General features: G+C 46.6%; 2 protein-coding genes across 6 annotated transcripts in view; one reads left to right on the top strand and one right to left on the bottom strand.

Annotated features, from left to right (window-relative positions):
- HGS (hepatocyte growth factor-regulated tyrosine kinase substrate) overlaps nt 1-14,671 on the bottom strand; it is a 304,838-nt gene extending 290,167 nt beyond the window's left edge. For 3 of the 4 annotated variants that reach the window (XM_086931123.1, XM_086931124.1, XM_086931125.1), the window contains exons 1-2: nt 14,548-14,659; nt 13,993-14,077 (exon numbers count right to left, since the gene is read on the bottom strand). In XM_086931123.1, coding sequence (XP_086787249.1) covers nt 13,993-14,077; nt 14,548-14,584 — 122 coding nt within the window. In that variant the 5' untranslated portion in view covers nt 14,585-14,659. Of the gene's footprint in view, nt 1-13,992; nt 14,078-14,547 lie in introns of all 4 variants that reach the window. The other variant, XM_086931122.1, reaches the window with a different exon arrangement.
- A 123-nt stretch (nt 14,672-14,794) lies between these two features.
- ARL16 (ARF like GTPase 16) overlaps nt 14,795-16,097 on the top strand; it is a 44,569-nt gene continuing 43,266 nt past the window's right edge. The window contains exon 1 of one of the 2 annotated variants that reach the window (XM_086931117.1): nt 14,795-14,922. In XM_086931117.1, coding sequence (XP_086787243.1) covers nt 14,826-14,922 — 97 coding nt within the window. In that variant the 5' untranslated portion in view covers nt 14,795-14,825. The remainder of the gene's footprint in view (nt 14,923-16,097) is intronic. The other variant, XM_086931119.1, reaches the window with a different exon arrangement.

Raw genomic sequence — 16,097 nt, 5'->3', positions numbered from 1 at the left:
TTACCTAAGATTATAATCTCTTCTTTTCAGGGTTAAGCTTCAGGCAATGCAATCACATCCATCTGTTTACTTCTCTCATACAGTTCAGAAACTGTAGGGTGGGCGAAGCTGGTTTTCTATATGCTGTCATGACTACCTGGGTGTCGTCCGGATAGGACGTCAGACTGAAACTAAACTTTCGAATCAAAGGGGCGAGTTCCGCAACGTATATTTTAAAAAGAGTTGGACTCAATGAAAATCCTTGAGGACTCCGCAGGGTAAAGCATAAGGCTCTGAATAAAAACTGTCTATTGTGACTCAATCTCCTTTCCTTCAGGAAGGAGGCCAGTAAGGTCAAAGCCATTCCCTGGACCCCCATCAATTCTAGATGGTGTTGAAACAAGTTATTGTCCACCGTATCAAATGCGGCTGATAGATCGAGGAGGACCAGGGCAGCTGTTCCTCCTCCATCCATCACTGTTCCGATTTCCTCAGTGGCATTGATCAGAGCAGTTTCAGTGCTGTGCTCCCATTGAAATCCATACTGAGAGTGATTGAGCAAATCATTATCCTGAATGAATTGAGATAGTTGCTTATTCATGATTTTTTCCACTATTTCAGCTGGGAGTGGTAGACGGGCAATGGGACGATAGATGAATTGGCCACATGCAGGTTGGGTTTCTTCAACAAGGGCAGAATGGAGCAATATTTCCATATGGAAGAGAAATTTCCTGAGCTAAACATAGTATTAGAAATGTGTGTAAGTTCAAGGCTTTCCACCTCCACTATCTTTTTAAGGACAGCAGGTGGGCAGGGGTCAGTTGGCGACCCGGATTTGGCTTCTAATATAGGTTTTGCTACCACCTCGGAAGTAATTGGAGAGAACGAACAAAGGTAACAAATCTCTCTGCAGCAACATTACTAACTGCAGGTTATGATGGAAGCAGAAGAAGACATTTTCTCCTATTGTGTTTTTCAGTCAGGTATTATTTGAAAGAAAAATAGTTATACCATCTTTAGAGGATAGGGCTTAGTTTTCTGATTATGAAAAGTTATATTTAATTTATTTATTTACCAAAGATTTTAATTGATTATATACATAAATGCAGTGATGTTAAAATAGTAAACTGTGGGCTGAATGCTGTTATTCATACGTTTTTACTTTTAACCAAAACATAAAATGAATACATAATTTGCTAAGCATCTCAAATAAAAGGCAGTATATTATACGAGAATAAGGAAGCCTAGTGGTCCATTTTAATAGAAAGTCATTAGCAGCAATTCGAAATTTGAGAGCCCTACTGAAGACAGGGAAGTGGCTTTGGGAAACTAGAACTCATCTCTCAAGAGACTTCAGCACCCCTATTTCCCGCTGGTAACATGGGTACAGTAGCTTGGGCAAACCCTGGTACATCCTCGAATTCTATACTTTCTAATGACTGTCAGTTTGGTGTGGATACCAGCTTAATTTGCACCACATTTACACCTGAATATCAAGGAAGCGCAAAACAGATGAGTAATATTTCCTAGTGGTTTTACAGGGAGCAAAGCAAACACATTTTGCTCCACTTCTGAAATACGTTGGACAGGTTTACAAAGAAGCCAAATTCAGCTTGCTTTGAGAGTACTCGATAATCACAGAGCAGAGAATACAGCACAAACTGTATTTTGTACCCTTGTGCAAATGCACCAACCGGCAGAAGTAAAACAAAAGTGATCGAACTCGGTTTGCTGCACCTAGGCGTTTATAAGGTGGCCCAACGCTGCTTATTCCACACAAGCATATCCATGTTAGCCTGTCATTTGATTTTGTTCGTGTTGATAGCGACCAGTGGCTCGTTTTCTGCCTCTGTCAGAGTTTGTTGCTTTAAAATTTATGTGATCCATAGGTCACAAGCTAAAACCATGAAAAGGCAACTGGGCTTTTCATCCTTCCGTAGTCGATAAATTAAGTACTTTTCAATTGGGCAAAAGGAACGTCAATTTACAGCGCTTACAATCAGAAGCAACTGCGGTATTATACAATATCTAACCCAGTTCTTTTAATAATAGCATGTTTTCATATAGTGCTTCTTCTCACACATGTATCCTTATACACAACTGTTTTATTTAAGTCTGTGAATCATAAATACCCTTTTAGATTACAACCAGGGCTTTAAATTAGATAAAAGAAATTGGGAGGGGTATCTAAAAGAGATGTGAGCTATGTAATTAAGGCTGTGGCTTAAGTATACGAGGAAAACGAGTGGTGCGCTTGCGCCACAGCGAGACATGTGCTTTCAATTATCGCACCCGTGTCTGGGCACAGTAATTCTATGTCAGGACAGGAGGCTCCGATTATGCTTTCTCATTTCTTTAATGAAATGCTCAGCAGCCAATAAAAATAACCAAAAAACTACATTTCCCATGAACACTAGGGAATGACCACAGAGACTAAAGTATAAAAGGTCCCAACATTAGTCCTTCTTCCTCTTTCTTTGCTGCTCCGCAGCCAGTTAAGTCCATTTATCTTTATTCTTATGCTCTTTGCTAATTTATGCTTAATAATTGTTGAATAGAACTTGCCTTGTTTTCCGCTGCTTTGCTTTTCTAGCGCGCAGTGCTTGTGCATGATTTGAGCGCTCCGGCTCCGATTTCGCTATTGCCGGTTTTCAGGTTTTTCGTCCGTTTGCGGCATGTCCCTTTGGGAGCGTGTGTTTGCCTTCCTGCGCCTGGCCGCTGGTGCCCGGTTGCCCTTGTGGAGCGGGAGTAGGGGTTGCCGGCTCGCGAGGAGAGCGCGAGCGCTCTCGAGCCGGAGTTGCACGGGCAGCGGTGTTGCGCATGCGCACTGCGATATTTCCGGCTTAGGGGTTTCTCCACACGCCGGTTGAGTGAAGGGACGTTCTTGGAGCGCTCACGCCCACAGCCTGTTAACTTTCGACCCCGTTTGACGCCGGAGCTCAGGAAAGTGCTTCGGTAGTGATATTTTGTGCATAGGCTCTGCCTAGAGTGAATTTTGGTCGGCAGGCTTATCTCCCTCCACACTTTAACTGTTTATCTGAGTCTAGTTTGTGCCTGCTCTGTGGTTTTTCACTCCCCCTGAATTGTATCTAAGATGCTGCGGATTTTGTGAAAGTCATCTTGTGGGCTTTGAATTGTTGCACTATAGTGCCATGGCGGAATTTTATGACGCAGAAGATGACTATTACTATGGGGATGAGGATAATGATTCTCTTGAATACAATTTAGTAGAGGAACTGGATAAGGGTGTCCAGTACTCTGTCAATAAGGCGCTTGTCCGTGCCATAAACCCATTGAAGCGTCATTTGAACCAATATGCAAAGCAGCAGGGCTGGTTGCCTGCCTCTCAGAAATCCTCCAAGTCACCTATCAATCCTCATAAGTCTGACTTCCAGAAGCTGGCAAAAACTCTGGCGACTGAGGCTTCAAAGTCCTCTGCGTCTCAGTTCACTGATGATTCGGATAATGCTCACACTTCTTCTGGCCAGGATTCACCCCCGCCCAAGAAGCGTCTCCGCAAGGAACATTTTGTTGACGCTCCAGAGCGTCCATCCCTGTTGAATTTTGAACCAGCAGATATCGTCCATCCCAATTCGTCATCTTGGTTGCCCTCTCCAGCTGTGGCGGCTTATATACAAGCGCACATTCGTCAACCATTTGATGCTTCTGTTCGGGCCAGGCTCCGTTCTGAATGCCCGAGACCAGATCTTGCAGATCATCTGGCAGACACTCCGAAGGTGGATCCCATGATGGTCACCTACTTAAAGAAATATGCTAAGGACCCCAAGAAGGGCCTAGACCGTTCCTGGAGGTCTTGTCAAGATAAATTACTGGATATGCTTGGACCTCTTACCAAGATTCTGGATCTAGGCTTTCAAGCAAAGGAAGCCTCTGCTCTTGTAGACCCTGATGAGCTCATTGAGTGGGCGCAGAGAGCAATCTGCCAATTGGGAAACGCTAATTGCGCAGTTTCTTCGGAGAGGCGCCGGTCCATCTTGTTGAAGTTGGATCCGAAATTAGCGGAACTGTCGACCTCAGAGTCGGGTCCAGAGGCGCAAGGCCTGTTTGGCCAACCTTTTTTGAAGGAGCTTACGAAATTTGTCTCCACCTTCAGTGGAATCGACAAAGCACAGGCTTCATTGCGCCGGGCAATGCGTCCGGTTTTTGCCAAGGCCGGACGACAACGTGGACGCTCGCTCGGCCGTGGGTCGCACCAACAGTCCCAGCGTGGAGCCTCACAGCAGGGTGGTGGAGGACATGACACCGGATACTCCACCAGAGCAAATTTCTACCCCTCCCACAAAGGAAAGGGACAGTATGGCAAAGGCCGATCAGGAGGACAGCAAGGCCATTACCAGGATTCCAGCTCTGCAGGTGAGCCGGATTCATGCTTGCGATGTGCTATTGGGGGGCAGGGTGCGATTTTTCCTCCACAACTGGCGTATGATCTCCAGCGATGCATGGGTGCTAGAAACTGTTCAAGGGTTCAAGATAGAGTTCTATCACCCTCTGCATCAGACCCGTCCTCCCCCTCCTTTGCATTTTTCCCTTCACGATCAAGCTTGTCTTTCAGAGGAAATCTGAGTTCTACTACAGAAAGGGGCGATTCTTCCCACCATCCGTCATCCAAAGGGCTTTGCCAGCTCAGTCTTTCTGGTCGAGAAGAAAGGAGGTGGGTCTCGCCTGGTTCTCAACCTGAAAGACTTCAACGGCAGGGTTGTATACCGACACTTCAAGATGGAGGGCATCCATCTCTTACGGGATCTCCTTCGCGAAGGAGACTGGATGGTCCGTCTGGACCTGAAAGACGCGTATCTGTCGATCCCGATCTACAAGCCTCATCGTCAGTTTCTCCAGTTTCAGTGGCAGGGGATTTGGTACGAATATCAGGTTCTCCCGTTCGGCCTTTCGTCGGCACCATGGTGCTTCACGAAACTACTGAGACCGGTTGTGGAACATCTGCGATCTCGGGGGGTCAGATTGATTATTTATCTGGACGATATTCTCCTTATGGCGGATTGTCCACTCAGGCTTCTGCAACATCTTGAGTGGTCCATCGGACTTTTGCAGTCTCTCGGTTTTCTGATCAACATTCCGAAATCAGTTTTGACTCCGACTCAATCTATAGATTTTCTGGGTTTCCAGATAGACTCGGTTGCTTGCCAACTTCTCTTGCCCGGCCAGAAGATTCGTTACATCAAGAGGGAATTGACATCTGTTATTTCCAGACAGACTGTGTCATTGAGATCGTTGGCACGTGTAGTAGGTCTGTTAGCGTCTTCCATTCAGGCGATCTTTCCAGGCCCTCTTCATTACAGAGCGATGCAATGGCTAAAAATCCAGCATCTCCGGAAAGGCCTCAGATATTCGGACCAGATTCCTCTTACGGAGGAAGTGAGGTGGGAGATGCAATGGTGGCTAGACCACATGGAGGCCTGGAATGGTCGAGCCCTATCCGGTGCGTCGCCGGAACTAGTGATCGAATCCGATGCCAGTCGGTGGGGTTGGGGAGCCCGTTGCGGGTCTGTATTGACGGCGGGGTCGTTGGTCCCCTCAGGAGTTGTCTCTCCACATAAACTGTCTGGAACTCCTAGCGGGTTCGTTTGCGATCAAGTGTTTCTCTCCCCTTCAAACAAGTTGCTGCATTCTTCTCCGGATGGACAACGTGTCCGCAGTCCGCTATGTCAACAAGCTGGGCGGGACTCGGTCCAAGGTGTTGGCGGAGATAGCCAAGGATTTTTGGCATTTTTGTCAGCAGCGGAGGATCACTGTTATTGCGGAGTATCTTCTGGGTCGCAACAATCAAGTTGCGGATTGGCACTACAGACATCTTCGGGATTTCAGCGACTGGAGGCTTCACCCTCGAGTGTTCCGTGCCATTGTCCGGCGGTGGGGCCAGTGTCACATAGATCTGTTTGGCTCTCGCCTCAACGCGCAACTCCCACAGTTTTACAGTTGGAGACCGGATCCTCTAGCCCTGGCCACGGATGCTTTTCTTCAGCAGTGGCCATCGACCCTGTGCTATGCATTTCCCCCATTCATGATGCTCCCCAGAGTTCTGGCTTACACCGAACGGATCTGATTCTGATTGCTCCTCTCTGGAGGGCTCAGGCGTGGTTCCCGGTTCTCCTGGGAATGTGTTGCGAGCCACCTCTCCTTCTTCCCCAGAAGTGGAATCTTTTACTGGATCCTCTCGGAGCTCTGGTTCTGTCCGGCTCTCTTCAGCTGCTGGCGTGGCGGATCTCGGCGATCGCTGGACGATCCCGGGCATTTCTAGCGACGCTTCCAAATTCATTAGTGAGGCATGGTCTCCCAATACTCACAAACGATATAAAGGTGTTTGGAAGCGGTGGTGTGATTGGTGTGCTCAACGGGAAGTTGATCCAGTTTCTGCGGATATCTGTTTGATCATTAACTTTTTGGCGTCCCTGGCCTCTTCAGGTCTGGCTTATAGGACAGTCAATAGTCTTCGTTCCGCTATTTCGGCTGGCCACATCCAGATTGATGGCAAGCCTGCGGGTGAGCACCCCTTCATTTCCAAATTGCTTAAAGGTATTCGTCTTTCGAAGCCTCCCACTCCTAAGTATGTCTCTTTATGGGATGTTTCCATTGTTCTGCGGTTCTTGGAGGCTTGGCCTTCCAATCTCTTGTTATCCCGTAAACAATTGTCTGCTAAATTGACCATGTTGTTGTGCCTTGTATCTTGTAAACGTGTGTCAGATGTCCACGCATTAGATCTTGCAGGTCGCAGTCTCACTCCTGAGGGTGTTACGTTTCGTCTTTCTAGGCGGACTAAGTCTAATACTACTTCCATTACGTATCCTTCTTTTCCCGCTCATCCCAATCTTTGTGTTGTGCAGTGCCTTAAGGATTATGAGGTGAGTACTGCTTCTTTACGTTCGGACATGCAGGGTCAATTGTTAATTGCCTTACAGAAACCATTTCGCCCTGTCACTCCAGCTACTCTGGCGCGCCGGGTGCGTTGGCTTATGTCTGAGGCGGGCATTGATGTGTCTGTGTTTGGTGCACATTCTGCACGTGGGGCAATGGCTTCTAAAGCTTTTTCCATGGGTGTCACGCTTTTTGACATTATGAAGGCCGCAGATTGGTCTTCTGATTCAGTTTTCAAAATGTTTTATTACAAACCTATTGATAATGTTGCTCTGTGGTGGTGGATCAGCTTTGAAAAAGCATAATCGGAGCCTCCTGTCCCGACATAGAATTCAAAATTTGCAAACATATGTGACATGAATTTTCAATTCTATTAAGGACTAGGAGGCGAGGATTATCCCACCCATTGTACTTCATTTGCATTGTTATGTACTGTACTCTGTTTAAATGCTATTGCAAATCTTTTAATCCTTGTTCTTTCCCCCCCCCTGGATTGCATTTGACTCTCTTGCATTATTTGGATGTTACGGCTATGTGTCTCTTTCAAGTTCAGATCCGAAGTGATGTTGGCCACCTTCCTCCAGAGTTTCATTCTTCTCTTAGTTCACGGACCCTGTGTTCTTCTGCTGCCTGCTTCAAGATCCTTTGGATTTCTGCGGCGTGTTTGGAGTTGTTATTGTTGATATACATGGGATTGCATTTTGGACTGGAACTGTTTCCACAAAGAAAGAGGAAGAAGGACTAATGTTGGGACCTTTTATACTATAGTCTCTATGGTCATTCCCTAGTGGTCATGGGAAATGTAGTTTTTTGGTTATTTTTATTGGCTGCTGAGCATTTCATTAAAGAAATGAGAAAGCATAATCCTCGCCTCCTAGTCCTTAATAGAATTGAAAATTCTTGTCACGTATGTTTGCAAATTTTGAATTGAAACCACATGGCCGGTGGTGCGCTTTCATTTTTGCGATTCCCTGTGTCAATCATTTGCAGAGTGCCTTGTGTCTGCGTACTACGGGCAGCGCACCTGCATATTTCCGTTCCTTTCACCTGGTCCTCGCCGCGTGCGAGGACTTGCGTGAAGATGGATGTTCTGGGCTCTTTACGGGGGGTCACTACACGAGCAAGACTGAGGTTGCAATGCCAGGTACCCATTATTTCTTTTGATTTCAGCCCTTGTGTCTCATTTCAATTGTATTGTGTTCCGTGCGTTGTAGTGTTTCTTCAGCTTGATAACAGATCGGATGGGGTATGGCCTCGGCGTTTGCCTGGGGCTGGAGCACCTCACTGTTCTTCCCTCCCCCTTCTTCCATCACTTCTGACTCAGCTCTGACCCACTCACACAGCCCAACTCTTGCAGGTCCCAGGGATGGCATGAGGGGAAGTTCGGTGGTTTGGATTGAGGGATCTGTCTTTGGGGTTTGTGGAGCAGGCATTGGGAATGAGTGAATGAAGAAATTTGTGAGGTACAAAGCACTGTTGTCCATTGGAAAGTTGCGGAATGGAGCAGCTACGTCGTTGTCATTCGATGTCGTCATGGCAAGACTGTAAGAGGAGGGTGTCAGGCAGGTGCTTTGCAGAGAGTGGACAGACAGGACAACATGCGTGTACTGTGCAGGTAAGATAGTTAAGTCCTAGCTTGTTGCACTGTAGAATTTGCACACTATAGTAACTGGGCAATTTTTATTCTGCAAAATGTGGAGTGTTTTTCACGTGTTTATATATTATGGGTCTATGCCACCACTATTGCTTTGTGGTCATCAAATTTGCTTTGGGGTGTGTGATTTTCCCACTCTTTTTTCAGAGTTTTCTCGAGGGGGGAGGGAGAGCCCCCTAAACTCCCATTGTGACGGTCGTGCCCACTAGCCTAGCTCGCTTGCGATGCAACACACATCAACGTTTTTTGCGCCTCACCACTTTCAAATGCAACTAGCCACCACTGAGCTGACTTATTATCAGTGTGCTGCTACTTCTTGTATCACGTATCTGGATGCCATGACTGAAACAGCAAAACACAAGTGGGGCGGCACACTATGCTAAGCACAGATTTTTTGCACGTAATTTAAGCCACACCCTGTATTATCTCATCTCCAAAGCTGGTGTTATCCTTTTAATCCAGTTTTCGCTGCTGTACTGTTCCTCGCACTTTAGGAAATGAAGGCGTTATATGGAGCTCTTAGGGCAGGACGATGATATGTGGTATCGCAAGTTGGTGGTGGTCTTGTCTTTGTGAAGGCAGTAGAGCTTATAGACTACCATGGAAAGAGAAGACACAAAAAGACCGGCAGGCCGTGAGGAAGGGAGGAGGCCGCCTGCAGTGCACAAAACTTGCTTCACCCTCTCTCTACCTGCGAGAGCGCTCTGTGATATTGCCGATTGGTACCTCTACCCCATGAGCAAATTACTCCTGCCATTGTAAGAAATGACGCCAATACCTGCTTCCTGGAAAAACAATGCTTCAGACTTTTTATCTTTGCTGATCACGCTCTTGCTGCTGATACGAGGAGTGGGATCATTAACACCGTCGAGAGGCAAAAGTCAGTCAATCACTATTCCCCAATTGAACTTCGTAACTACCAAATTGTATTGGAAACATTCGTATCCATGTGTTACTGACAGCTGTCTCATTATTTAACCTCAGCAAACACGGGGGGGGTTGGGGGGGGGGGCAATCCTCCATGCTCTCCGGTGCATGGTTCAAAAGGTGGCACTCGCCCCAGCCGCACCCGACTGAGGACCTGCCACCACACCGGCCCAACTGTACCAACTCCTCCTGTTGCCCCACCCCCTGCATCCCCCACCACCAAACACATACATTCTGCGCTCCCTGCCATGCCTGGTGGAGCAGCCCACGCCCTCCCCATACCAACTCAATTTGCCAGACCGTCCCATAGGCCATAGCCAGCCCTGTTCTCCTTATCTGATGATTTCCTTTACTCTGACGACCTCCTTTCCCCTGTGACTAAACCCCCACGCTGTGTCTTCCCTGGCTGCCTAGGTTAGTGCCCCCCACCACTCCCCTTGGCGCGCTTACTCCCTTCGTGCTGCGCCTTCCGAGAGCCAGTGTACTACCAAATCCGAGCCATCCCCCATCGAGGCAAACTCCCCGCTGCAAGCACCCCCACCTTCCAACGCTGCACTGCACACTCCCAAATCCACAAACCACTAGGCCAACGCCCCTCCATCCCTTTCGACTCGCAGTAGATCACGACTCTCCCAGAGCCCACCCCCACCGCCCAAATGGATGCAGCCTCTGACCCCATGCCTTCCAGTCTTCACTGCCCAGACAGTAGTAATCACCGCAGCTAAATCCTCACTCACAACTCCACCAAACCTGCACACCCAACAGACCAAAACCATGGCCGTCATGTCCATCTCCTAGACTGCATTCCACTCATGCCTGCAACCTAAGGCACTCTGTGTATTGTCCGAATGGCGCCAACCCCATATCCGCACGCCAGCAACCCCCCAGTTCTCCCCATCTGAGAAAATGTTCCTTCCCCAGGACGCCCCCCACCTCCTCACCTCCCCCCATAGACCCCGTCACCTCGTCCGCCCCTGGACTTCAGCATGTCATCAACTCCCAAATCCCCCAAACCCCATTCCGCCAGAACCAACCCCCCAATAGCGCCATTCCTACCCCCCACCGTCCTGCGCAAGCGAAGGCACTCTGAGCCATCCGCCACCCCTCCATTGGCCAACTGCCCCCGGACCCTGTCCCCCCGGGAGCCCTGCAGGGATCAGTGCGAGCCGTCCGTTTAGCAATGCCACGCCGCTGGTCTGCTGTGAACGCGTCCAAAGCGGCACCCCAAATTCCTCACAGATAGCCACCCGCTAATGGGCAGCGCCCAGCAACCACCTCAATCATCTCTAAATGGCGCCCAACCCGCCATCTCCCAGCACTCGCACATGGCCATGCCCGACCAGCATAGACAAGCCCCAAAACCCCAACACACCCTATTCTGCCCACCCGCGCGCTGCAGGCACCGGGGCAGACACGGCACTGCCCCTGATCCGCCTGGCCTCAGATGGATGAAAGGCCGAGGGCACAAAACTGGGCCTCGAACCGCAAACCAAGGAAACCAGCGGCTCCCCAAATGCTCCGAAGCCCCCTTCTTCCATCGATAGTCAGCTGATAGTGGTTGTCTATTTACTTCCTGTATACTATTGCGCAACTTCCTCTGATGTGTCTGTAAAACGTCATCATTTTCACAAAGTTTTGTCCTGAATTTTGACCTTCTGTCCTGAATGCAATAGGTCTTGCATTATTAAAGTTTGAGTTATTGGTGTTGCATTATTTAGCAATGCCAATAGCTCACACTTTAATAATGCGAGACCTATTGCATTGCAATTGCTTGTTTAGTTATGGCAGAAGAAGCTAGATTGTTCCAAGGCTGGCAATTTTCTCATCTCTTCACTTTAGTATGCAGACCATGCAGTCTTCCTACCGAGGACAGCACATAGCTTATAGAAAACCTTTGATGCTTTTGCAGATTTTATTAAATCTTTAGACGTGAAAGTAAATCTCAAAAAATCGTTCATAACGGTATGTGGCCCAAAATCAACAAAAACGAAACGTTTCCATCTGCAAAAAACACCATGGGACAAAGTCAAATTTCTCTTATCTAGGGATCCTTTTTAATATTTTATTGAAATATCATCCCCTCATTTCATTAAGGATGCAGCAAGTCAATAGGCCGATGGAAGTCCATTTCCGCTCTGCACACCAAGTTGGGCCAGAAGCCATTCATGGAAATGTTGACGTTATATAGAGCACAAATGTATGTCTGTTGCTACATTTGGATGGGGCAGGAGTATGGGGGTACACAGACTGTTTTAAGCTTCAACTTGTCGAGAAGGCCATCCTAAGGAGGATTCTCATGGTCCCCCAGGGGTCCTTAAATTGTTTCTGTCACTCTGAAATGGGCTTGAACTACCTTGAGGATTGTATAGCTCTTGCTCCGTTATTACTATGGGTCAAAGTGTGGTCTACAGATTAATTAGACTTTTCCAGGAAATTCTATCTAACCTTTTATCTACCCGTAATGCTGAGAAGATCTTGTGGCTGGGATATGTTAGATGCGCACTCAGTGATTTGGGCCTCTTTATTTGAAGGTCCAGTTCATATTTTACCATCAGCTAAAGTTCAAGTTGAGGAAGCTTACTGGGAAAGGACCATGGCCAGTCATTCAAGATTGGCCCCTAAGCGACTGTTACCCAATGCACCTAATGTAATTAGTTCCCCAAGGGATCCAATTATATTTGCGCTTGATTTAAACTCTTACCGTAGATTATATTGGTCTAGATTTTGCCTTGGCAACTGTCACTATTCAGTAGCATTTCCGCTACAATGTGGATAGGTAGAAAATCTCCAGCCATGTCCTTGCGACAGCACATCAAATCAATCTACTGTACACCTTTTACTGTTTTGCCGTTTATATCTATCTGTAAGAGCAACCTTTTTACTTCCCTTACTAAAGTCACATAGGCCGATTTCATATCAAGATGATTTAAGACTTAAGCACTCAATGGAATTCTCGATCTTAAAGGCTTTTTTTCCCCAAGAAAATAATATGGCTAACAGTTGTTTTGAGATCGACAAGGAAACCTCATGAAAGGTCCATTGCATTCTTGCACATTGTTAAAATGCACATTACACTTTTTAAGGCTGACCTTTGATGATAAAGATCCTGAGCCTCTAGTGATAAGCAATGTGATTTTAATGGATGGATTTGTAATAGTTCTGTGTAGCGGTTATATTTTATTTATACATATACAGTAAGCTTTTATGATTTTTAGAAATCGAATAAAGTTTTTATGATTGGCTGAAGTATTTTACCGAAAGCACTTTCAGGTGCCCTTTTTTATATGCACTTAGGTGCAAGAGATGTAGCCTAACGGCTACTGTTACACAACTCCACTCCAATCTATTCCACTCCGCTCTACCCAATATACTCCACTCTGATTCACACTACCCTAATCTACCCCACCCGCTCCACTCCAGTCTACCCTTCTCCAAGCGGCTCCAATCTACCCTACTCCAACCAGCTCCAATCTACCCTACTCCAACCCGCTCCAATCTACCCTGCTCCACCCGCTCCAATCCACCCTGCTCCAATCCGTTCCAATCCACCCTGCTCCAGCCCGCTCCAATCCACCCTGCTCCAGCCCATCCAATCCACCCTACTCCAATCCGCTCCAATCCACCCTGCTCCAACCCGCTCCAATCCACCCTGCTCCAACCCGCTCCAATCCACCCCAATCACATTCTACCCCAATCCAAACCCACTCCAATCTACCCCACCAACTTTTAGCTATACTGAACAACAACCACACTGGTGTACAACATGGCTACAACACATTGCCAAAGACAATAGCTCTCGACTTTGCCAAAACTTATTTCATCTGGCGGAGGCTAACTGCTATTTCTTTCGAAAACATACTAAATCATTAAGTTATCTCTATGTGACAATGCTTATGCTGGTTTCTAGGATTGCACTTTGACCACTACTACATAAATACAGGAAGCCACTGCTGCTGTCACCAGCAGGCATAAGATTCTACTGTAAAATGTGAAGAGGTTTATTGTTCCTATCCGTCCAAATAAGACACGTTTACATAGGCATGAATACTGCACCATCGAAGGAAACTTCAGTTTATGATCTAACAGCCTAACTGGTGTGAATTTGCAAGGATGAGCTAAGGTTTAGAGTGTCATAATTTTGTGGCTACAGCCGATTTATTTTTTGTTTTGCAATTTACTCGCTTCGCTATAGTTTGTTTGTTTCCAGGCGCTCACTCCTTAATTATTTGGTAATGTAACATCGTGGCGCTAGTTAATGCTTAAATAACGAATTTAAATACACATGTGGGTAGAGGGAGATGGTGTGGACCTAGGAGAAGCATAGTAACAGTAAGAAACTTTAGAGTCCTTCAGTATACTAAGTTAAATTAGTGAAATTATGCACATCACGCTCAAAAGGACCCACAATGACAGCTGGCGGAAGAGCGCTTTACCTCTGTAGGGGACGTTGGGGCGGTAGCAGGAAGAGTGAAAAAGGCGTGATGGCATAATATCAACAAAAAAAAATTTAAGGTTTAAGACGCGCAGATAACAATACTTACTGGGTGTCTCCCTGGCGAATCATATCACATATCTGGAGGATGGACTCCCAGTCGGTCTCCAGAAGTAGTTGGCTGGTGGCTTTTTCTGCGGACAAGTGAAAGGCAAGAGATCATCATACTTATCCCATGATCAGGTTCATGACTAAGACGATGTTTTACATACAAGATGAAGCCGAGACCGGGTCCGATTATTAGAATACTATGTGATCAGGATCGGGTTCATTGGCTAAGACAGGACAGAAATGAGTTAAGAGGGCAGCCAGTTTGGTCTAGAAAAAGTCATGCCAACGCTAAGGTGTACAAGAAGTCGTGCCCCTATACTGGACACAAAGTAGTTACCCTACGCTGGATAAGAGTGGTACCGTAGGGAAGGAACAGGGGGTGGAAAATCCACGTATATGTCTCAGAAATGGAAATGAATAGCACTCGTCAGGGCATTTTGTCGGTGTCCCGCTACCAACCCCTGTTCATGCTATGATGTCATTCGCTCACTCACAGACCAGTCCAGAGAGGTGACGACATACTGCAGCTGTGGGGTGGCACCCCTATACTCACCCAGCAGTCGCTCAAAGGTACCACCGCCTCTACCCATGATTACACTTAGATCGGTTCTGGCTCTGCTTCCGGCTCCGGGGTCCTCAGAGGAAAAAAGGGCGGGACCACTACCAATTCGCTGCATTTCATTGGTTTCTTCCGCCGGAACTTTAGAGGTGGAGCTTGTGTGCAACTGTACAGAGCTATAGCAACTAAATAAATAGGCTATACGTGACAGATGGGGTAGGGAGCGCACCGATTGGTTCAAATTGCACTGAGATCCGGAATGACAGGGATGAATGGAAGAGGGAGCCAATCATTCCCCGATGCTGGGCTGGCGTATCCAGGAAGGAGAATTTGAGTTTACAGTTCAGAGGAGTGAAGTGTGGGACAGAGGTTGTATAAATCTCGTGTTTTTTTCGGTGATGTATAAAGTGTGATCTAGGAATACTTTTAGTGTACAGAACGTAGCAAGGTACGGTCGAAGGGCATGGATGAAGTGGCACCCCGGTCACGACTGTGCTGTGGTTTAACAACGTTACAATCGTCACTGGGACGCTTCCCTTCCTTCGTGTTTTTTCATTCTGCAAATATTTGTTTTTAGGTCGGATAGTCCAATTAATTGTGCAGGATTCAACTATTCTGCGACTCTCCGAAATACGGTGCAGTAAACGAGTCTAGGCATGGAAAAGGGGTCTTCTTTTGACATGACGTGAAATGGCAATTCTAGGTTAGGGAAGGTATAAGATGTATCATAAACACAATTTTTGCCATATCTTCGTCGTTTGGGGGGAAAATGACCTCATTAAGGGCGTTTGGGTGAGGTGCTTGGGTTTGCTCATGTTGCAGTTGAAATATTGTATTGTAATTGCATTTATATAGCGCTTACTACGCCTGACGAGGCGTCGAATCGCGTTTTCGGCGAGTAGTACGATACTCTGGAACCCATAAGGATAGTGGTGAATTAGTATAGTGAAATATGTAAATAGTTTGAGTGGTGGAGCACTGTTATGTCTACACGCGCCCTTTCTCGCAAGCTTTTCTCTCGTGCCTATTCATTCTAGTATGTGTATTCTTTCAAATGTAAATGTCTCATGCCACGGCACGATCTGCCATCGTGCCGTTCTACCGTAGATGTACGGTTAAGTCAGTTGTTGTGCGCTGACTGGTGCCACGGGATGTGTTGCTGGTGGTGCTTCCTTTTTCCACGAATAAACTCATCTTTTATCCAAATTTATGAGTGATCATTACTCAACAAGTTTGCGTCGAGGATGGGATGTGAATGTGTTTGAAAAAGCATTGTATGACTTTGATAAATATTGTTCTCCAAAAGTGTGCATAGGTATTTCAAGGTACAAGTTTTTCCAAAGAAAACAATTGAGTGACGAATCTGTAGACAATTTTTTTCTGCCCTTAAGACTTTGGCTTTGGATTGTAAATTTGGAAATTTAATAGAAGATCTCATTAGAGATCAGGTAGTTATGCATTCAAGTACTGAAACCATCCAGGAAAGACTGTGAATAAATGGTGATGAGAATTTAGATTTTGTGATAGCTATTGTGAGAAAAGCA

This window comes from Lissotriton vulgaris, chromosome 7, assembly GCF_964263255.1.
Source record: "Lissotriton vulgaris chromosome 7, aLisVul1.2, whole genome shotgun sequence".
Taxonomy (NCBI): Eukaryota; Metazoa; Chordata; class Amphibia; order Caudata; family Salamandridae; genus Lissotriton; species Lissotriton vulgaris.
This window is presented reverse-complemented; position numbering and strand designations above follow the sequence as displayed.